The following is a 24615-nucleotide window of genomic DNA, read 5'->3' on the forward strand; positions in this document are numbered from 1 at the left end:
TGGAGACATTCAGCAGGAGTTCCTGGGGGCGGGGCTTGAACGTGACGTCATTAAGCCCCGCCCCATGCTTGAAAATAACCCGTTTTGCTCATCTCCGTGGAGGGGGCGGGGCTAAAATGATGCGATTATGGCACTTTAGCCCCCGCCCCCTCATCGGAGATAAGTATATCGGGTTATTTAAATGGTGCGGCGGGGGTGTTTTAGCCGCGATCGGGGGGGGGGGAGCGGGGGGTCCCCCAGAACTGGGAGGTTTGCCCACCTTTCCGGGGGACCCGATTTTCGGGACCCTCCTGGCCATTCCGGGAGGGTAGGCAACCCTGGTCTTTAAGTTAAATTAGCACAATAATTATATTACCCCTCTATTAAAACGTTGTATTAAAGGAGGGGAAAATGATGGGATGATGACTATGTGTAAGTCCTGCACATTTTCATATAGGAGAGGGGCCGCTTCAATCAAAAATATTTTTTGAAGTTGCAGGTAAAGAGGTCGCCCATCAGCATACAGGTAGACCTGTACCAACAATGATCCCATCCTTGTTCTCCTCTAACCTTGTGTCCAGCGTCCTCTAGAAGATGTTTTGTTTCTAGAAGAACTCGTCTCATACCGGGGTTTGGCTTGAAGTATCCGTCCTCTTCATAATACCCAATGCGGAGAGGTTTTGTAGAGGAGTAGATCTGTAGAATATAAGGTCAGTGGGATTAGGTTGGGTCATAGTGCTGGTCACTAATGCTGCTTTCACACTGCAAAACCTGTTTAGACCCGGTATTTAAAACATTTGTTAAAACGGGTCAGAGCAAGTTTAACCCCTTTCACACTGCATGTAAATACTGGGTCTATAGCAGGTTTGCGGTGTGAAAGCAACAGATGAACTCAACTGTACAGGGAATGCAGGACTATGCAATGGGTGATTCAGTGGGTGTCACCCGTGGCTGAGAAGTAATCAGCCAGTGTCTAGGGTAGGGGGTCTGAGCATCAGCTGGTCCCACTCTGAGCGGACCAGCGCAGTGCATATTTAATGAGCGGGACCACTCATTACATATGTGCATATGTAATGAGCGGATCATTTCATATGCACATATGTAATGAGCGGTCCTGCTCATTAAATATGCACTGCACTGCGCTGGTTCCAATAGTGCTCACTGCTGCCTGGGTACCGTTTTAAAATACCAGTTATTTTAAAATGGTAAATTCACTATGGACCTTTCAGTCTGCACAGTTTACCATTTTAAAACGGTTAAAAATCGGCAAAATACCATTTTTTTTAGTGCAGTCTGAAAGGGGCATAAGTGTCAGGGAAGGCAATTATCATTTCTCTATTAAGCTCCAATCATTCCGACAGATATATCCCCATTGCTGATGTAACCTGATACCATTACTATGTTTGGTCATCTGTGGAAATCCATATAAAGTCAGTCCCCCCCCCACACGTTTCCCATACACTGCATATCTATTATATGTGAAAGTCTTATTACCTCCTCATTGAAATAAATAGGTGGAACTTTTGGGTCAAGACGAAACATCTCATCGCACAATAGAGCCCTCATGGAGAGTACCAGAGCATCCACATCTCTTGCCATTGGTCCGTTGCATGTATCCACTGATATAATAAACAAACAATTAATGTGCACATCTTACAGCCCACTAATGTCACACAAAGAAGAGGCTCCACAAATAATGTGCATCCATTTGTTACGATCCAGGGAGTAACTCTGGTAACTGAATGCCAACTCAGACTGAACGGTGCCGCTATCCTCTAATCTGACTCTATTGGCTCTCGCTGACAGGTGGCCGTGGACTGCGGGATGCTAGGCTTCGCCTGTAGCCGCCACGTTTGAAAGGGCGAGTTAAGCCCGCCCTAGCTCCGGTGCAGCCAGGTGTTAGGATGTGACAAGCCCACAACGACCGCCAAGGCTAAGTCTAATCCCTGCAGCAATCCTGCATAAGGCACAGGATGATTATCACCGGCGTCTGGGAAACCTCCCAGACTCCTTAAATGAAGGACCTCAGCCAATGAGAGAGCGGCATCAGGAGGCCACCCCCTAGCCACTAATGAACCCAGCTGGCTGAGGGCGCGAATATGAGAGCATCCTGGCTGCTTAGTAACAGCCAGGACTGAAAACTGCGCTGCTTAGCGTCTAACAGTTGCCTAGCAACCGGCCGGGAGTTCCTGAACTAGGCAACCCTGTATAGGCAACCCTGTATGTTCGGTGCACAGACGCCACAAGTCACCGTGAGAGCCCGCCTGCCCCCTATCGCCGAAGTGCCGGGGGAACCCAATATCAGGTACAGGACGCCAGGGATCCCGTGCGGTCACCGGGCCTGCACCAACGGGACCCCGGGTCCTAACACCATTACACTGATATACAGTCCTGCCGTGCTCTTACACCCCATCACACTATACAGTACTGCCCTGCTCTTACACCGCATTATAGTGATATACAGTACTGCCCTGACCTTTCAACCCTTTATACCAATATACAGTACTGCCCTGCTCTTACAATCCATTACACTGATATACAGTACTGCCCTGCTCTTACACCCCATTACATTTATATACAGTACTGCCATGCTCTTACAACCCATTACACTGATATACAGTACTGCCCTGCTCTTACAATCCATTACACTGACATACAGTTCTTCAATACTCTTACACCCTATTACACTGATATACAGTACTGCCCTGCACTATACCCTATTACACTGATATACAGTACTGCCCTACTCTTACACCCCATCACACTATAGAGTACTGCCCTGTTCTCACACCCCATTACACTGATATATGGTACTGCCCTACTCTTACACCCCATTACACTAACATACAGTACTGCCCTACACTTACACCCCATTACACTGATATACAGTACTGCCATGCTCTTACAACCCATTACACTGATATACAGTACTGCCCTGCTTTTTACCCCATTACACTTATATATAGTACTGCCCTACTCTTACACCCCATAACACTGATTTACAGTACTGCCCTGCTCTTACACCCCATCACACTATAGAATACTGCCCTGCTCCTACACCTGATTACACTGATATACAGTACTGCCCTGCTCTTACACCCCATTACACTGATATACAGTACTGCCCTGCTCTTACACCCCATTACATTGATATACAGTCCTGCCCTGCTTTTACTCCCCAATACGCTGATATACAGTCCTGCACTGCTCTTACCCTCTATTGCACTTAAGACATGTAAAAAAATTGTATTGCTTTATTCATTATTCTGTTGTCACAGACTTGCACCAAATGTGTAATTGCTTCCTGAATAGTTACATTTCAAAAAGTCCTAAAATCTTATTTATAAAATAAGTAACCCCCTGAACCCAAGTAGGACATCATACCTCCCAACACTCACGATTTCAGCGGGACAGTCCCGATTACCGGGTCCTGTCCCGCTGTCCCACCCACGGCCGGCGGTGTCCCGCTGCGGGGGGGGGGCAGTTGGGAGCCCCCCCATTTAACAGAATAGACGCTATGCGCATGCGCACAGCGTCTATTCCCGGCCGAAAACGGGGATGCGGCTCATTTGCATAAGCCGTGCCCCTCATTTACATAAGCCACGCCCCCTTTTGGGCGCTCGCGTGGTCCAGCTACAAAGTTGGGAGGTATGGGACATCCACCTTTAAAAATGAATACATCTTTAATGGACAAAGGATCTTTCAACGCTTTATACCAATATACAGTACTGCCCTGCTCTTACAATCCATTACACTGATATACAGTACATCAATACTCTTACACCCTATTACAGTGATATACAGTACTGCCCTGCACTTTACCCCATTACACTGATATACAGTACTGCCCTACTCTTACACCCCATCACACTATAGAGTACTGCCCTGTTCTCACACCCCATTACACTGATATATGGTACTGCCCTACTATTACACCCTATTACACTGATATACAGTACTGCCCTAACAGCTGAGCGAACTCACCAGGTTTGAATCCGGTTGGATCTAGTCTAGATTCACTTCTGTTCCATCTACCCGGGAGAACAGAGTCCCAGCACCGTATTTATATCCCAGTGTTACCCTGGAAGACCATTTGGGCATCCAAGAAATCTGCATTTCACAGACTCCTCCAACGGAAAAAAAGATACAGCTCCGTGTTCTAGCGAGGACCAGTGACGTCATTCCCCCATCCACCTTGGTACAGTGACTCCAACACCAGCAATTGGGCTAAGTGCACTTACCCACATTGGACTTTACACCAAGCGTCCATCCTGAGAGTGAGATACCCCTCTTAATTTTTTCTTTATTTCATTTTATATTCAATGTATTTGCATATGTCAATGTTTTAATATAATTCTTTATTATATAAAATTACCTATATATTTTAAACCTTCATTGAGAGTGTGTAATCCTTCATTGTAGTGCCAGCGCTGCTTCCCTCTTTTATTTTTGTATCACTTGTCCCAGTGACAGCCTCAACAGGGATTGACTACCCCTGTTATCAAGCAGCTGCCTAGAGGAATTTCTCATATAACAGGCGCCCCTATATATACTCTCCAGTAGAGTATATTATTGTTCTTAATGGACAAAGGACCTGATTCAGGACTGATCGCAAAAGCAATCAGTCGCGCAGTTTCCCACATGCACACCGTAATTTTGCAAATGGTTGTCCCTAATTGACAGGGAGGGACGAGAGCGTGGGCGGGCGTTGTTTCTGAATCGGTTTTGCGTAGAAGTTTGAATCATGCCCTGTGTGCACATTACTCGGTATTCAAATCTTCTAATGTCACACAAAGAAGAGACTATACAAATAATGTGCATCCATTACACTGTTATACAGTCCTGTAATCTTACACCCCATCACACTATACAGTACTGTCCTGCTCTTACACTGCATTATACTGATATACAGTACTGCCCTGACCTTACAACCCTTTATACCCATATACAGTACTGCCCTGCTCTTAGACACCATTACACTGATATACAGTACTTCAATACTCTTACACTGATATACAGTACTGCCCTGCTCTTTACCCCATTACACTGATATACAGTACTGCCCTACTCTTACACCCCATCACACTATAGAGTACTGCCCTGTTCTTATACCCCATTACACTGATATATGGTACTGCCCTACTCTTACACCCCATTACACTGATATACAGTACTTCCCTACTCTTACACCCCATTACACTGATATACCGTACTGCCCTGCTCTTACAACCCATTTCACTGAGATACAGTACTGCTCTGCTCTTTACCCAATTACCCTGATATACAGTACTGCCCTACTCTTACACCCCATCACACTATAGAATACTGCTCTGCTCTTACACCCCATCACACTATAGAATACTGCTCTGCTCTTACACCCCATTACACTGATATACAGTACTGCCCTTCTCTTACACCCCATCACACTATAGAATACTGCCCTGCTCCTACACCTGATTACACTGATATACAGTACTACCCTGCTCTTACACCCCATCACACTATACAGTACTGCCCTGTTCTTACACCTCATTACACTATACAGTAATACCCTGCTCCTACACCTCATCGCACTTTACAGTACTGCCCTGCTCTTACACCCCATTACATTCATATACAGTCCTGCCCTGCTTTTACTCCCCAATACACGATATACAGTCCTGCACTGCTCTCACCCTCTATTATACTTAAATACAGACATGTAATACATTTTTATCGCATTATTCATTATTCAGTTGAGTCACAGACTTGCACCAAATGTGTAATTGCTTCCTGAATAGTTACATTTCCAAAAGTCCTAAAATCTTATTTATAAAATAAGTAACCCCCTGAACCCAAGTAGGACATTCACCTTGAAAAATGTATACATCTTTAATGGACAAAGGACCTGATTCAGGACTGACCGCATAAGCGATCAGTCGTGCAGTTTGCCGCATGCACACCGTAATTTTGCAAATGACTCTCCCTAATTGACAGGGAGGGACTAGAGCTTGGGGGGGCGTTGTTTCTGAATCAGGTTTGCGTAGAAGTCTGGATCATGCCCTGTGTGCACATTACACGGAATTCAAATCAGCCAATCAGCTGCAATTTCCATAATTTACTGCATCTGCCCGCAAATAATTACCTGCAGTCATTCCATCAACACACGGACGGACGCCATTAATGCTGCAAAATAAAGTGATACTACAATTATCTCCTTTACCTGGCTAATGTATTCTACAGGAACATCATTTACCCTATAACTACCCGGACAGCAGATTGTGCTAGAAATTATTATTAGCTGCTGCTCTGACTACAAATCCTGCTACAAATTAGTAGTGGGAATCATTAGTAACCCTACATAATAGAGAAAATAACTTTGTGTACTTGTTTCCTAGCGTGGAGTTGATTTTAGATAGTGTGGCGAGCGTCGCTCGCCACCGAGCCCGAAGCGTGGCGAGCGCAGCAAGCCCCGCGAGGGGACACGTATTATTTTACATGTATTCTGTGTCCGCTCGCCACGCTTCGGGCTCGGTGACTCGCTGCGCTCGCCACACTATCTACATTTAACTCCACACCGACTTGGCTAGTGGGGGTATGAAAAGGTCGGAGGACGTGTATCGCCGCCCCTCGGAGTTGATAGTACGGGTGGTGTGGGGGTGCTTTTAACATTGTAAGCACCCATATGGTGCTTATACAATTAATAATCTTATAGGGGGCACATTTAACATTGAAAACACCCATTAGGGTGCTTATACCATTTTAAATCGTATACCATTTTATATGGCATACAATGGCATACATTGCGATGGTATACGATTTAAAATTGTATAACATTGGCTGCCATCACGTAACATCGAATCGCATACCATCGAATGGCTTATGGTATGCGATGGGCGCCGTGCTAGGATACAAGTACCGAACTTTGCCATGGGGACCTCAGATCATGATGTCTAGGCTAATCTCTGCTGAGGGAGAAAATGATGGTCTGGGGATGGTATCTCACCATAATCTGCACTCTAGCTGTGGCAGGTCACTTATTATATTTCCAACATGCCTTAAGGCTGGATTCTGATAACCCTTTGTGATGGAGAGTGCCATCAGAGAGGAACTTTAGGGACTGGAGTCCCAGGCTTGGACAGATGGGTGGCCCTGAGTGCCTGCCCCTGGCTCATACCGCTGACACCTGCAGTCTCCAAGTATCAGCTGGGAACTAGTCTTCAGGACATGCAGTTACCTTCTGGTAATGGGAAGGACCAGTGCGGCATCTTGGAAGCTGGAGGAGGCAGGCAGAAACAGCGCTAGCGTGAGGATGCTGTGCAGCTCTTGTTACAGGGATTAGCCCTGGAGAAGGCAGGCAGAAAGAGTGCTGGGGTGAGGGTGCTGTGCAGCTCTGGCTACAAGGGGCGATACTGGAGGAGGCAGACAGAAAGATTGCTGGTGTGAGGGTGCTGTGCAGCTCTGGTTACAGGGGCCAGTGCTGTAGGAGGCAGACAGAAAGAGTGCTGGTGTGAGGGTGTTGTGCGGCTCTGGTTGTAGGGGCTGGTGTTGGAGGAGGCAGGCAGAATGAGTGCTGGTGAGGGTGCTGTGGGGCTCTGGTTACAGTGGCCAGTGTTGGCGGAGACAGGCAGAAAGAGTGCTGTGTAAGGGTGCTGTGTGACTCTGGCTACAGGGGCAGGTGTTGGAGGAGGCAGGCAGAATGAGTGCTGGTTTGAGGGTGCTGTGCTGCACTGTTTACAGGGGCTGGTTTTGGAGGAGGCAGGCAGAATGAGTGCTGGTGTGCGAGTGTCGTGCGACTCTGGTTGTAGGGGCTGGTGTTGGAGGAGGCAGGCAGAATGAGTGCTGCTGTGAGGGTGCTGTGTGGCTCTGGTTACAGGGGCTGGTGCTGGAGGAGGCAAGCAGAATGAGTGCTGGCGTGAGGGTGCTGTGCGGCTCACGTTACAGGGGCTGGTGCTTGAGGAGACTATCAGAAAGAATGCTGGCCTGAGGGTGCTGTGCATCTATGGTTATTGTGGCCAGCGCTGGAGGAAGAAGGTAGAAAGAGTGCTGGGGTGAAGGAGTGGCTGGCTGCAGGTGGTGTGTGCCTGAAAGCCCTGGCACCCATGAAACATGTATTTGAATATAGAGAAAAGGGTCAGTAGTAAAGCAGTGGAAAAGTTTTCTTAAATGACAAAACATTTCAGAAGGCCGATTCCTGTCACAACTGCTGTGTCCAGAACAACAGACATTATACCAATGTACAAGGTCCTAAAAAAAACTTCTTATATCTGGTGAGTAGCGATGTCACTGGTGTCACATGATTCATATTCAAGTTCATGGATATTGACATCTAATAATTCCTAATCTACAGAGTGTATATGTGTGTACAGTATATGTGTGTGTGTGTGTGTGTGTGTGTGTGTGTGTATGTATGTATGTATGTATGTATGTGCGTGTTTAACTATATATTATATGTATCATATATCTAGAACTTACCTCAACCTGTTTGCAGTTGGCTTAAATCCGGCAATTCCACAGGCGCTGGACGGGAGGCGGATACTGCCTCCAAGGTCCGTTCCAATACCAAGAATTGACCCACCACCTCCAATTAATGCCCCCTCCCCGCCGGAAGATCCTGATGCCGACTTGACTCTGTTATTGGGGTTTAGTGTGTATCCATAGATCGGGTTACTGGTTTCATGGCTAGTAGACAATAGAATAGTTTATTATGAATCCATATATAATGTAATAAAACCACAGTATGCGCTCAGAAAGTGTAGTACATGTGACCCTTGTCGGTAACCAGTTTATTCATCTATGTATTATTAACAGCAGAAGGATGACTTTCAAAGTACTGGAGCTGTACTCGGTTGCTTTGTTTTGGAGTTTTGTGGCAAAACTTCCATCTGCTATTTACAATACTTCACCATTGTGCTCTGCAAAATAGTGGCAGTTAGTGAACTCTCCCTGTGCATCTACTTTCAAACCTAGAACCATACTTGCCTACTTGTGAAAACTAGTTCCAGGGAGATTATAGTTGGTAGTAGACTTTTGCACAGCGCCCCATTGAGGGGATGTGTCATGCTCCACCCAAAGGGCGTGTCTACTTCCATATATGGAGAGATTGTGAAACAAGATTGTGAATGTGGTACCTAGAAGTGTGGGTGTGTACTGCTACATCTGAGAGAAATATTTTAAAACGACTTATATCCAAATGTAGATGAGCCCCAGAGCAGTTAGTAAGAGCTACTATACTTGGTAACGTGCTGGGAAATGGTGCTGTTGATTAAGTGTAAATGTATCTATCTCTCATTCCTTTTTTCCCCAAAAATGTAACAGTGTAATGTGGGCTAGGTGACATGAGGGAGATTGCTAGACTAATGAAGGAGAGAGGGAGATTGCTGTTATTTCAGGAAGTCTCCTGCAGAATGCAGGAGGGTAGGTAACTATGATATAACAGTGTAATGTGGGCTAGGTGAAATGAGGGAGATTGCTAGACTAATGAGGGAGAGAGGAAGATTTCCGTTATTTCAGGGAGTCTCCTGCAGAATGCAGGAGGGTAGGCAACTATGCCTGGAACATGTGATCTGCTGGGTGGTCTGAAAACTGTGACAGCTATTTCGAGCAAGCTGCTAAGCAGGGAGTTTTCAAAATTCGATTAAAAAAAGGCACATCAGCTAGTTATTATTTATTTCCAGTTATTGACATAATCTGCAGCGCTTTATGGAGAATATTTGGCCATTCACACTAGTCCCTGTTCTAGTGGAGCTTAAGCTGCTTTCCCACTGCAGACCAGTTTAAAGTACTGGTAATCTTAAATGGTATTTAAAACGGTATTAGCATTCCCACTGCAGCAGATTACCGTTTTAAATACCATTTAAGTACCATTCCCATTGCAGTAAACCGTGTAAAATGTAGAGTGCCTAACCCCCCCCCCCCAGTGTAAAGAGTGCCTAATCCCTCCCTCCCCCCCCCCCCCAAGTGTAAAGATTGCCTAACCCCCCGTACCTGCCCTGTGCCCCCACCTCCCCTCCCCTTGTACTTACCTGCACGGGGATGCAGGGCAGTGGGGAGGCAGCAGGGGTCCATGCAGGGTACAGGCAGTCCCAGTGCCTGATGAGAACTAGTAGTTCTCACTTTGCGCATATGTAATGAGTGCACGTGCATACCAATGAGCCGCTCATTACATATGCGCATATGTAATGAGCAGCTCTTTATTATGCACGTGCACTCATTACACATGCACAAAGTGAGAACTACTAGGTCTCATCAGGCACTGGGACTGCCTGGAGGCTAAATAACGTTTAAGAGGCATTCCCACTGCCTCTTAAACGTTATTTTAACGTGTAGGACTCTGCTTTAAAAACGGGTTGAAATACCATTTAGCTTTAAACGGTATTTCAACTCTGGCACTTTCCCACTGCAGCCTTAAAACGGTAAATTGCGCTGAAAATTGGCAATTTACCGTTTTTTTAGCTGCAGTGGGAAAGGGGCATTACAGTCTCTCTCTACACACACATATCCATTGTTGTTGTTATTCCAGAATCCAATTAACTCACCATTATGTTTTTGGACATGAATTGTTTCTCATGTAGAGCCAGATGTAGAAAGCTTCAAAAAGTGATAAAGTGGACAGTAATAAATAAACAGCCAGCCACTCAGCTGCTACCTGTCATTTTTTAAACACAGTCTGAAACATAACAGTTAGGGGCTAATTGGCTGGCTGTTATCACTCTTCATTTTATCACTTTTTGAAGCTGGATACATCTGGGAGAGAGAGAGAGAGACAGAGAGAGACAGAGAGAGAGAGAGAGACACACACACAGAGAGAGACAGAGGGCGGTATTCAATGAGCCTGATTCGCCATGTTTTTATGGCGAATTTGTGCTGTTTGGCGAATTTCTGACTAAAACGGTGAATCACCCTATTCAATGACCACATGGCGAATACATTTCAAGGTTTTTTTCGCCATGATTCACCGTGTAGCAATCGCTATCTTTTTATGGAGAAGTGGACTGTGAACTTTTAAAATAAAGTGTTTTGTTTTTTACATTTGGTGTCAAAAAATCAGGAATTTTATTCTGAGGAGGGGCATGCTATTTTTATTCATGTGCTGTAAGCACATGAATATATATTTAATTTAAAAAAATATATATATATATATTTTTTTTTTACACAGCATCCAGCAGGGGGCGCCGGTGCCGAGCCGCTCATTACATATTCATATATTCACTGCACCCGATCGTTACGATCGTGTGTAGTGAATATACGCTCCCCTGCTGGCACCCCCGGGGGGCAGCCTGTGCTGCCTGGCACCCGGGGAGCCCACCTACCCCCCACAAAGTTCTGGGGCAGGCAGAGAGACTACCATCTCTCTGCCTGGCACCGTCCTCAGGCTCCCTGCGGTAATCGCCGCAGGAGCTCATATTCGCCAGTCAGGGGCAGCGAGCCCCTGACACGTTGAATACCGGAGCTCCGGAACGTGGCGAATGTGCAGCGAATCCTAAAAAGGATTCGCTGCACCTCGCAGGTATTCTCATTGAATACCGCCCAGAGAGAGAGAGAGAATAGACACAGATCCAGTGAATGTATTTATGTCTTGATGCATCATATGAGATTGTTCATATAGAGGACAGGGGAGAGTGACTATTTCCATGTCATGGATAATGGCTAATAGCGCCATTAGACTATTGGATTTTGTTGAAGTTACAAAGTACAAACTGGAGAAGTTCAGCAGCAGAAAGTCACCTGGTGCCCATGTAATGTAATTTGTGCTGTGATCTGTTCTGATGGAATTGTGGTGCCCTATTTTCAGCCTGGTTCTAAGACTCATGTAATGGGCCTCTTTCCAACTCACAGGGGAGAGGACGTCTGAGCCTGGTGTAACCCACATCACATAGACCTGTGGTAAGGAACCACACACAAATAAAATATCAGATTCTCTGATTTTTAGTCACCAAAAGAGAGCCTGGGGAACATTTGTCCTGGCAAACACAATGGCTCCTTGTTTCTTCAAAACCTTCACGATGATGCTGTCCTCCTCAACCTCATCAAGATACTGAACCAGGCCGCACGTGGAAGGATAGCCCTGAAATTGAAACAAGAGGATTTGGCAAAAGGGTGCCCATGCTTTACCACAGGTTGTTAGGGTAGACCAGGCATGTCCAAACTATGGCCCTCCAGCTGCTGTGAAATTACAAGTCCCATCATGCCTTGCTACAGTTTTGCTATTAGGGAATGCTAAAACTATGGCAAGGCATGCTGGGATGTGTAGTTTTACAACAGCTGGAGGGCCACAGTTTGGAAATGCCAGGGGTAGAGCTTTCATGAACACAAGTACAGTATGTTCAATGAAGGAATTCCTCAGCATTGATAAGATATTTAAGGACATGTTTGCCATAAACCTCATGGAATTTTAATGTTTTTTCAAACAAACTAAATGTATTTCTGATATCCTTCCTCAAAGAGCTTACAATCTAATAATTAGGATCTGCCTCTTAGTAGAATCAATAGAGGTGAGTGTGGTCCACATAATCAGAGTACACAGAGTATAAGAATTACCTTATAATTGACTTGTTCCTTTATAGAGACGGGGACTCCGTACAATGGACCCTTTTCTTCTCTCTCTCTCAGTCCTTTGAGCTGAGCATCACAGTCCAACAGAAATTCGGTCACACAGTTCAGATTGTCGTTGACTTCCAGAGCCTGTGAGAAGACATTCCCCAGAGTCTAGAACCGAGTATTCTATCTAGACATTCTCTGAAACACTTCACCAGAGGATGGAGGTTGAGGAACATCTCTTATGAGAAAATGTCCCCATAGGCCATCTGAAGATGGGGTCAACCTTTGGGGTAAACTGACAGGCTACATTTGTGGTGCTTTGTACACCGGTTCAGACAACAGTCGCTGCCTCCTTCCCCATTTAGAATATTGGTGACTGCACCCGGTAGCCCGTTGTAGGAGCTTTCAGGGATAGGTCCTGCATTAGGCTGTTGCTACATAGCCCCGAAGCTGTGAGTGAGGAGGAAGGTCCATCAGCAAGGAGGCCGGCAGGACTTATCAGACCATTGCTGTAGACAAAGTTCCATATGAAGGATAAACCTACCAAAACACAGCCCACCAGCATAATAAACAAAATACACCCCACTAAGAATAACATACCCACCACTATCACACCCCACCTATCACAACACACCCAACCAGGCATAATACCCACACCCAGTAAGAAAACAGAAACAGAAATCTACCCATAATACTCCGCATGGCATATTAGGAACTGCACATAATACCCACACCTGCCCACCACCGCAACATGCACAACACAACCCTCCACACCAAAAACACACACACAATACAGCAACTAACAAAACACACTCATTCACCACAACACACCAAGCATAATCACAATGCACCCAACACCTCATGAACAACCCCACCAAGTATAATATATATTATCCACCAGGGCACAAAATACGTCAACACAATACACCCACCAAGACAACACACTCAACACCACAATACATTCCACCGACCATAACAGCCACCTACAAAACACATCAACTTCCTCCGCAACACCATTCCTGTGTAGCCATATGAGGACTATAAGAACCCTGGTCTCTGACCTTCTCAACATAGGCCTGCAGGACAGTCTCTGGAGAGAGGGACCCGTCCTGCAGCTTCTCTGACAATTCCGTCAGCGTCAGGCTCAGGATCGCATCATTGTCCACTCTTGGGTTCTGGAAGAATTGTAGAAATTGCAAGCAGTTAGAGAGACAGGGTGCTGGGTCACTAAACTAGAAGTTCATAACCTGACTTTCAGCACTTTTTCTTTAGCTTGAGTCCATACACCAGGCGTGGCCAAACCTGTCCTCAAGATCTACCAACAGTTCATGTGTCTCAGGCAGCCTGTGGATCTATAGTAGGAATGAATGCAGCAGGTTTGATAATGTCACAATAATGACTAGACCTGTGCACCAGCTAGGTGATCTGGGGAATGTGACAGTTAGTAATAACTACATATGTGCACCAGCTAGGTGATCTGGGGAATGTGACAGTTAGTAATGACTACAGCTGTGCACCAGCTAGGTGATCTGGGGAATGTGACAGTTAGTAATGACTACAGCTGTGCACCAGCTAGGTGATCTGGGGAATGTGACAGTTAGTAATGACTACAGCTGTGCACCAGCTAGGTGATCTGGGGAATGTGACAGTTAGTAATGACTACAGCTGTGCACCAGCTAGGTGATCTGGGGAATGTGTCAGTTAGTAATGACTACAGCTGTGGACCAGCTAGGTGATCTGGGGAATGTGACAGTTAGTAATGACTACAGCTGGGCACCAGCTAGGTGATCTAGGGAATGTGACAGTTAGTAATGACTACAGCTGTGCACCAGCTAGGTGATCTGGGGAATGTGACAGTTAGTGATGACTACAGCTGTGCACCAGCTAGGTGATCTGGGGAATGTGAGAGTTAGTGATGACTACAGCTGTGCACCAGCTAGGTGATCTGGGGAATGTGACAGTTAGTGATGACTACAGCTGTGCACCAGCTAGGTGATCTGGGGAATGTGACAGTTAGTAATGACTACAGCTGTGCACCAGCTAGGTGATCTGGGGAATGTGAGAGTTAGTGATGACTACAGCTGTGCACCAGCTAGGTGATCTGGGGAATGTGACAGTTAGTAATGACTACAGCTGTGCACCAGCTAGGTGATCTGGGGAATGTGACAGTTAGTAACAGGGGCTGGCTGGCAACTTTCAGCCCAGGGGGCCAACATTAGTAAACGGCCCGGCGACCCCCACCCAAGATGGTGGGAAAGTCTCCCGAATCACTGAGTTGCAGCCCCCTCTTCCCCCTTCTCCGCTGTATGAAATCCCAAATTTTGTGGGTCTGCGGGGAGGACAAGGGGCTAAAATGATGCAAATCCCTACTTCAGCTACTGCCACACAGCACCGCCCACAATCCACTCAGTGTCCACTCTACACAGTGTTTTCCCACCCTGTTCAATGTACACACTTAAAGCAAACCCCCCCAGCACTCTCCCTGGGCCTCCAATATTCAATCCCCAGCACACACAAATTTACCTTTTTCCTAGTGTAGTGTGGCAGGCTGCTCCCTGAGGACAGCACGCTTAGCCTCCCAGCTTCTCAGAGTCACTAAGTATTACAGTGCAGATCACCGGGCAGGAAGCGTCCTCTGTGCCTGCCTCCCTCACACAGCCGGCTGTGAGCAGTGTGGCCGGGGACCTGAGAGCAGGGCTGAGCAGGGGGAGGTGAGCGGCAAAGCTGTCCCCTTTAAACCCACTGTTCCCGGTCCTGGCTGATCGAGCAGGAGAAGGACAGTAGAGCTCGGCTGTCAGGAGGCACGCAAGCTCTACCAGCAGTACCTGCCAGCCTCCTGACTAGCTGCTGCTGCTCCCGGAGGCTCTCAGGGCTGGCACCGGCATTCTCTACCCGGGAGCCGCAAGCTGAGCTCTACTGTCCATCTTCTGCATGACCTAGCCGCCAGGCACACAAAGCCAGGCCCAGGACACAGCAATACATACCAGCCCGGGGGGCATGTTGCACCCTGCCCCCCGGCCCAGCCCGCCACTGGTTAGTAATGACTACAGCTGTGCACCAGCTAGGTGATTTGGAAAACGTGGACTGTTGCTAGATCTCGAGGACCGGTTTGGCCAGACCTGCTGTAGACAGATGACAGAGGTGATGATGGGGCTACTGGTCTAGTTTCACACTGAAACTCTGGTCCAAACTGGGTTATTGAACATAGCAACTGAAACCATGTTCACACTGCTGCAGGCTGAACCTGGGTTGTCCCTTTTGAGACTGCACTCAGGTGCAGACTGCATGATCTGCCGGTGCTTGGAGATGACATTCCTGGTTCTTTTATGTGACCCAAGTAAGATAACCTGGGTCACGCTGTTGGCGGAGGCAGCGGGGGTCCCTGCACTCAATAAGAAATAACGAGCGCTTCCGCCGGGCTATGCGGAAGCGCTTCTGTTGTGAAAACACTGTCCGCACGCTGATTGGCTGAGATCAGCGTGCGCCGTGCGGACAGTGTTGTATTGTTTTGTTCTGTCTCCCTCTACTCTGATAAATGAAATATTTGTATATTGAAGGTTGATAAGGTTGATATATACCATTTCATACCACCAGGAGACAGAATGTGGGGTGTGAAACGGATAAGGGGGAGCTACAATGTGGGGTTTGACACAAAGCAGATGAGACACGGAATGTTAAGTGCGACAGAGCAGGTGATACAGAGAATATGGGGTGTGACGCAGAGCAGGGGCAGACAGAGAATATGGGGGGTGACACAGAGCAGGTGATACAGAGAATATGGGGTGTGACACAGAGCAGGGGCAGACAGAGAATATGGGGGGTGACACAGAGCAGGGGATACAGACAGGGCCGGTGCAAGGCATCTAGGCGCCCTAGGCAAACCTACAGGATACCGCCCCCCCCCCCCCCCAAAAAAAAAAAAAAAACACATTACCCTAGACTCAAATCCTGATAACACAGTCAGAATGAACAAATGACTGCCACCATATATGATGCAGACTGTCTGCATCATGCAGACACACACCGCACCCGGCCACCCCCATGAGCAAATGCAGGTTCTTTTAAAATTTTAGATCCACTGACTCACTGTTTAACACACAGAGCCGGGACTATGTAAAAACCGGACAGGACTAAACTCCGGACCGCCGGACAGGACATCAAAATCTGCAGTCCGGAGCTTGTAGGGTCCGGTCCGGGGGGTGTCCTCTCCGGGGGGTGTCTTGTCCGGGGGGCTCCCTATTATAGCTATCACCAGGGACATGGGGTAGGGGAGATTACAGCCTCCCCGTGTGGTCCGGACCGTCCGGTTTTTGCTACATGCCCGGACCATACAGGGAGGGTTTATTCTACCCCCTCCTACTCTACTTGGTGACAGGTGTGACAGGCAGCCCTCCGAACAGGACACCCCCCGGACCGGAGGCTACAAGCTCCAAAATGCAGAGTTTGTTGTATGGTCCGGGTGTTAAGTCTGTAACTTATATTATATCAAACCTTCATGAAGGAGGACACAGGAAGTTCAGCATGCTTCTTTACTCCTAAACTGCAGGGCAGGAACTACTACATTACAGGTATTCATACGCCAACTTATACACAAGAAAATAAGATCTGTTATATCCTTCCACGGGATACTTACACAGCAATAGGAACTATATACACCACACTCCTCCCAACTTAGATAAAAGCAGACAATTTGTAAATGTAGCACTACACAAGGTATATGTTACCCCAGAAGGCTACAAATCAAGCCTTTGGGGTGCCTTACGAACTCTGTCTGGGTAACGATGTTTAAATTCCCTAGCGACAGTCTGTTCCACTGAAGTCACACCAGAAGGTTCAGGGTCAGTTGTTGTCACTAGGGGAACCTCTTGTCCAGGTGACTCCATTCTAGACATAGGAACAGTCTCCGTAGTCAACCCAGAGGGGTATCCATTTTCCTCAGTGTCAGGAACAGTCTCTGTACCAGGCCCATGGGGGTAAACATAAACCCCTACATCACTAGCTTGGCTGTGTCCAGATTCCGACTCACAAGTCATCTGCCTCCTGGCCTCAATTATTTGATCAATGTGTCGACGCCACAATTCCCCTCCAACTTCAATCACATACATCAGTGGGCCAGATTTTGAAGAAACTATGCCCGGTTGCCATTTGTCTCCTCTGTAGTCACGGACAAGCACCTCTTGACCAATGTCGAAGGATCGTGTAGGTTTCTGGTAAACAGTTTGAAACTGTTTGTTTTGTACCTTTCTTCTCACATCTGGTTTTATCAAGTCCCATTGAGACCGCAAGTTTCGCTGCATAAACAGCACAGCAGGCGGTTGACCAGTAGTAGAGTGCTCAGTTCTACGATATATGAAAAGGAAGTTGTCAATCTTATGTTGTAAAGGCAGATGTTCCTGGTGTGCGGACTTGATAGCCTTTTTGAATGTTTGTACAAATCTTTCAGCCAAACCATTAGTGGCTGGATGGTGTGGAGCTGATGTGAAATGTCTAATGCCATTATCTCGCATGAACTTTTTGAATTCATTCGACACGAATTGTGGTCCATTGTCGCTGCATACTTGCTCTGGTAGACCATTTCTGGCAAAGATGGTTCGCAGAACAGCAATTGTTTTCTCAGATGTAGTGGATTTCATATTTATTACCTCTGGCCATTTTGAATGAGCGTCCACTGCAATAAGAAACATACAATTCATGAATGGACCAGCAAAGTCGATATGTACCCGCTGCCATGGAGATGATGGCCATTCCCAGGGGTGCAGCGGGGCTGTGGATGGTGAATTTTGAACTCCTTGACACCCTTCACATCCTTTTGTCAATGTTTCGATTTGCCCATCGATTCCTGGCCACCACACATAGCTTCTAGCAAGACTCTTCATTTTTACTGTGCCCAGATGCCCCTCATGTAAATTTTCCAACACTCTTTTTCTCAGTTTGGGCGGTATTACCACTCTGGAACCACACAGCAGAGTTCCTTGACAGACAGAAAGTTGATCCCTCCTGGCTGAAAAACCATAATATTGAGCATTGCCATGTTTAGGCCAACCTTTGAGAGTTAATTCCATTACTTTAGATAAGACTGGGTCTTTCCTTGTTTCCCGATTGATCATGTCATTGGTTATAGGTAGCTGTTCTATTAACATATTGTGATAAATGTCCAGGTCATCTTGGTCACTGGCTTCATTGCCTTGGGGCAAGGGAGAACGTGATAGACCATCAGCGTTGCCATGTAGTTTTGTTCCTTTAAACTCAATGTCATATGAGTGTGCACCCAGGAATAATGACCAACGTTGAAGACGAGCAGCAGTCATGACTGGAACTCCCTTTTGGGGGTTAAAAATTGACACCAATGGTTGATGATCAGTTACTAATGTGAACCTTTGTCCGTACAAAAATTGATGAAATTTCTTCACTCCCCATACTAGACTTAAGGCCTCTCGATCAATTTGAGCATAATTCTTTTCTGCTGCAGTCAAGGACCGTGAGGCGAATGCAATTGGTTTCTCACTTCCATCTCTTAGTTGATGTGACAACACTGCTCCAATGCCATATGGTGAGGCATCACATGCCAGTCTGATCGGCAGTGTTGGATCAAAATGAGTAAGGACTTTATCAGATGTAATCAATCTTTTTGTTTCTGCAAAAGCTTCCTCACAGTCTTTTGTCCACTTCCAACGAGCACTTTTCTGTAATAAGGCATTTAGTGGGTGTAGGACTGTGGAGATGTCTGGTAAGAACTTGTGATAATAATTGACTAGACCCAAGTAAGATCTTAGCTGCGACACAGACTGGGGCCGGGGTGCTTGCAGTACTGCTTCAATTTTGTCAGCCGACTTGTGTAGACCCTCTCTATCGATTACATGTCCACAGTAGGAAATGCTTTCTTGGAAAAATGCACATTTGTTTTTATTTACTCTGAGTCCATACTCCTGTAGTCGATTTAATACTTTCTCCAAATTATTTAGATGGTCCACGTCATCTTTGCCTGTTACAATTATGTCATCCAGGTAACATTGTGTTCCTGGTATTCCTTGTAGGACTATATCCATTGATCTCTGCCATAGTGCTGGGGCTGAAGATAGTCCAAACACAAGACGGTTATATTGTAATAAGCCTTTGTGTGTGTTGATGGTAAGATATTTCTTGGACGCTTCCTCAATTTCCATCTGTAAGTACGCTTGAGCTAGATCAATTTTGGAAAAGCGGTCACCCCCTGAAAGAGATGCAAAGATGTCCTCTATTTTGGGCAAAGGATACTGTACGGTTCGTAGCACTGGATTTATTGTCATCTTGAAATCGCCACAAATTCGGATACTTCCCATTTCATCCTTCTTTACTACTGGAACTATAGGCGTAGCCCATTCACTCCATTCCACGGGGGAGAGTATACCAGTGTCTTCTAATCTCTGTAATTCCTTCTCAACCCTTGGTCGAATAGCATATGGTACTGTACGAGCTTTATGAAACTTTGGAACTGCCTGTGGATCCACCTCTATATTCGCCTTGATGCCCTTTAATGTGCCAATTCCTTCTTGGAAAATGGATTGTACAGCATCCAACAGTTTTGAGAGCCCTTTAGTAGCTGCATCACTGCTAGATACATTGGAGGTGGTAGACTGTAACGTGTGAATGGAATGCCAGTCAAGTTGAATTTTCCTTATCCAATCACGACCCAATAGTGCCGGCCCACCCTGTGGAAGTACGTATAAATACAGTTTATGATTATTGCCTTTGTATTTCACAGAAACCTTTATCTTTCCCAGTGGAGACACCAGTTCGCCCGTGTATGTGCGGAGATTCACTGATGTTTTCTTCAAAGGAATTGTAGCAAATAAGCGTTTGTAATCCTTTGCATTTATCACTGACAGAGCAGCGCCTGTGTCTAATTCCATTTTTAAGTCAATACCTGCTACTTTTAAGGTGACCCACATCACTTGGCACTCTTTTGACGTTACAGAGTGCACATCTAGGCTGCCTAAGCCTTTTTCTGTCCCAGTACTATCAGTAGAGTCGGATTCATTGTCGGTTACCTTATGCACCTGGGGTGTTGTATATTTTCTCCCAGAGGCTTTATATGCTTTTGAGCGGTTGGGTGTTTTCCCCGACTGACATGTCCTTTCAATATGGCCTCTTTTCTTACAATTTCGACATACTTTGTCTTTAAACCAGCACTGACTGGCTTCATGTGAGGACTTCCCACAGCAGGCACAGGGCTGTCTCTGATTCCAATGAATTGGAGTGGTAGAACATTCTGGAGCCTTCTGTTGCAATTCTGATGCATCTCTGGTTGCAGTCTCCATTGAAATAGCTATGGATAGTGCACTCTCTAAGGTCAGTTTAGGCTCAGCCAGCAATTTCTTTTGTGTATTTGTACTTATCATCCCACAAACCAATCGGTCTCTTAAGGCATCTGATAACCCTGCTCCAAACTCACAGTGTTCAGATAACTTTCTTAATGCAGCAATGTACTCAGACACACTTTCACTTTCACTTTGATTTCTTCTGTGAAACCTGAATCTTTCAGCAATCACTAATGGTTTTGGGTTTAGATGCTTTTGTAAAATGTCCACAATGTCAGTGAATGACTTGGTGGCTGGCTTCTCAGGTGTTACTAAACTCCTCAGTAAACTGTATGTTTTGGCCCCCATCACACTTAGTAAGACTGCTACTTTCTTGTCAGCCTGCACACAGTTAGCATCACAGTACAATTCCACTCTCTCAATATATGTAGCCCAGTCCTCTATAGCACCATCAAAAGCAGCTATTGTGCCAATATATCCTGACATCTTGCCTTAATGTCCTCTTTCCTCTCTTCTGTATAGAAAGAATGATAGAACTCACGTGCTCCTGTATTCAGTGATGGCTGTCTGCATGTGCTGCCCTTTTTCACCCCACAATTGTGTAGAGTCAGTCCTTTGGCATTCCACTGATCACTGGAGCAATACTGAAGAATAGGTTTTATCCTCGTCGCCAGTGTTAAGTCTGTAACTTATATTATATCAAACCTTCATGAAGGAGGACACAGGAAGTTCAGCATGCTTCTTTACTCCTAAACTGCAGGGCAGGAACTACTACATTACAGGTATTCATACGCCAACTTATACACAAGAAAATAAGATCTGTTATATCCTTCCACGGGATACTTACACAGCAATAGGAACTATATACACCACACCGGGGGTTTTGTCCTGTCCGGTTTTCATCCATACCCCACAGAGCCCGCCCGTGTACCAGCTAGCCGCTGCGCTGACAGACAGACAGTTCTGAATCCCCAGTTATCAGGCCTGCCTGCTACAGCGGGAAACTTTGTTGCCCCTGTCAGTCAGTCAACTGCCTGTCAGCGTTACTTAATCCCCTGGCCGCCTCCCCACCCTGGACGGTCTGGACCGGACACCGACACACACAAGCGGGCGGCTGAGCAATGTACTGACTCCGGCAGGTGGAGGAGCGCCCGCCCACCCAGCTGCTTAGTGAAACACATTCGCTAAGTAGCTGGGCGGGCGGGCTGCGGCGGCTCCGCCACTCGCCAAAGTCAGTACATTGCTCTGCCGCCCGCATCATCATGTGTGTCGATGTCCGGTCCAGACCGTCCAGGGTGGGAAGGCGGGCAGGGGATTAACGCTGACAGGCAGCTGACTGACTGACAGGGGCTACGAAGTTTCCCGCTGTAGCAGGCAGGCCTGATAACTGGGGATTCAGTTATTAACTGGGGGTCTGTCTGTCAGTGCAGCAGCTGGCTAGTACGCGGGCGGGCTCTGGCGGGGGGACGGGCCGGGGACGGTGGGGGTCCAAATAAGTAGAGTTACTCACAAAATGCTTTGTCTCTCTGCAGGCCTGGCAGCCTCTCCGTGCTCTCCTCTGCGGTAGCGTCAGCAGCATAGCTTCCTGCTGGCTGCTGCTGCTGCTTCTTCTCCCCGGCTACAGCTCACTACCGCCCCCCAGTGGCCGGCGCCCTAGGCAAATGCCTAAACTTGCCTAGTGGTGGCGCCGGCCCTGGATACAGAGAATATGGAGTGTGACACAGAGCAGGGGATACAGAGAATATGGGGGGTGACACAGAGCAGGGGGAGACAGAATATGGGGTGTGACACAGATCAAGTGAGACACAGATCGTGGGGGGGGGGGGGGGTTACAATCAGGGGAGTGGCACAGAGCAGCAGAGGTTTAGAAGTTGGGGTGTATCAAAGGAGGGTTGCCACAGAATTTGGGATGAGACTCAGAGAAGGGGGGATGCAGAATGTGTGGTGTGTCAGAGATCGGGGGTGGGACACAATCATTGGTGTAACAGGAGAGGCTCAGAATTTGGGGAGTGACACAGCAGGGGAGATACAGAATGTGGGGTGTGTCAGAGATCAGGGGGCTACAATGAAGGGTGTGGCACAGAGTAGGGGAGACAGATAATGTGGGTTCTATGACACAGAGCAGGGGAGTGAGGATTTAGGGTGTGACACAGAGCAGGGGGAGACAGAATATGGGATGTGGCATAAAGCAGGGGAGACAGAATGGTCCGGATGTACCAAGCAGCAGTGGGAGACCCCGCCACCCATCGTCACAATGTACTGACATATGCGATGAGCAATGCAAAGGGCAGCTCTCCCAATAAGAACTGCCCCTTGCGATCCCCAACGCTTCCTGGACATTTGGGTCAGAGACGCTGGGGGCAGTGGTTGGATCCCTCACACAGCAGCTCTGGGAAGAGGAGTCATATGCTTCTATGGGGTTATGCCAGCTACAGCTGGCATAACCCTACACAGTGATGCCCCACCTTGAGCAGTAAAAACCCAGTAAACAGGGTGTTATAGCATTTATTCTTTAGTACACCCCACCCATAATGTGGGGTGTGGCACAGAGCAGGGGAGACACATAACGTGAGATGTGACACAGATCAGGGGGAGACCTATAATGTGGGGTGTGGCACAGAGCAGGGGAGACGCATAACGTGAGATGTGACACAGATCAGGGGGAGACCTATAATGTGGGGTGTGGCACAGAGCAGGGGAGACACATAACGTGAGATGTGACACAGATCAGGGGGAGACCTATAATGTGGGGTGTGGCACAGAGCAGGGGAGACACATAACGTGAGATGTGACACAGATCAGGGGGAGACCTATAATGTGGGGTGTGGCACAGAGCAGGGGAGACATAGAACGTGGGGTGTCACCGCAGGCGGAGATACCTTCATGTATATTGCATAACACAGACTTCAGTGATGCTGCATCCCACTTTGGCATGCACCTGGGCTTCCACTGCGCACGCTCAGACGCAGGACAGACCATAAATTATTATACAGTTGGCTAATTGTACCCAAAGCTAATTCTGTACGTAAGCTTGGTACATACCCATAGTGCAGTGTAAATCAGGTACGCTGAATATGTTTTGTGAGTTTAACTAAGGACAGTTAGTTTAAACTTTAGAGTGTTTGGAAAACATTGGGCATTCCGAGCTGGGAAGTCAAAGGATTGGGACAGGGCCAGTTGGCATCAGACACAGATCAGAAGACTGGAAAATAGAAATCATGATCTCACATGTTGTGAATGTAACAAGCACAGATTGGAATGGAAGCTGCTTTCCCTGCCGACAGAAGATTCAGGGATTGTGGACATGCTGTAGGGATGTGTATAATAATGCTTTATGGGATATACGATACCAGTTTGTGAAACTTCACCACCGCCTCCTGCATGAACTGCACGCTGGCCTCTCTCCTCTTCCTCCCCTCTTCCATCCTTCTGCAGATACATCGTCTCTTCCTCCAGCGTAGCCCATAGAACGATGCAACCAGGAGACATCCCACGGTGGCCAAGAGCTTACACTCCAGAAAGTGCTCTGAGAGGATCCGATTCAGCTTGTCCAGCATGGTGTAACTCAGGATCTGACTGGGAGCAGACAAACAACTGCTGGATTTATGCTGCGTGAGGTTGGTCAAGTGCCAAGCCAGGCTTCCTGTAGGGATCCTTAAAGGCAGAGCACATACATAACTATAATAATACAAGTGGCATTTACACTGGGATATTCTCCTGTAAGTCAGATCATTATAACCAGAGAGGCCTAACAGCGTCACTCACATCCCTAAACTGAATAAACGGTATGCGTCAATGAGTCGACCAATATATTAGGTTG

The 24615-nt window shown here is 47.0% G+C and overlaps 1 protein-coding gene across 2 annotated transcripts in view; it reads right to left on the reverse strand.

Annotated features, from left to right (window-relative positions):
• LOC146026605 (vitamin D3 hydroxylase-associated protein-like) overlaps positions 1 to 24413 on the reverse strand; it is a 35805-nt gene extending 11392 nt beyond the window's left edge. For both annotated transcript variants that reach the window (XM_083157416.1, XM_083157417.1), the window contains exons 1-8: positions 24146 to 24413; positions 13560 to 13673; positions 12499 to 12642; positions 11895 to 12025; positions 8434 to 8640; positions 6104 to 6144; positions 1474 to 1598; positions 550 to 675 (exon numbers count right to left, since the gene is read on the reverse strand). In XM_083157416.1, the coding sequence (XP_083013542.1) occupies positions 550 to 675; positions 1474 to 1598; positions 6104 to 6144; positions 8434 to 8640; positions 11895 to 12025; positions 12499 to 12642; positions 13560 to 13673; positions 24146 to 24352 (1095 nt within the window). In that variant the 5' untranslated portion in view covers positions 24353 to 24413. The remainder of the gene's footprint in view (positions 1 to 549; positions 676 to 1473; positions 1599 to 6103; positions 6145 to 8433; positions 8641 to 11894; positions 12026 to 12498; positions 12643 to 13559; positions 13674 to 24145) is intronic.
• Between the last annotated feature and the right edge of the window lie 202 nt (positions 24414 to 24615).

This window comes from Crinia signifera, chromosome 8, assembly GCF_055691185.1.
Source record: "Crinia signifera chromosome 8, ASM5569118v1, whole genome shotgun sequence".
NCBI classification, from domain to species: Eukaryota; Metazoa; Chordata; class Amphibia; order Anura; family Myobatrachidae; genus Crinia; species Crinia signifera.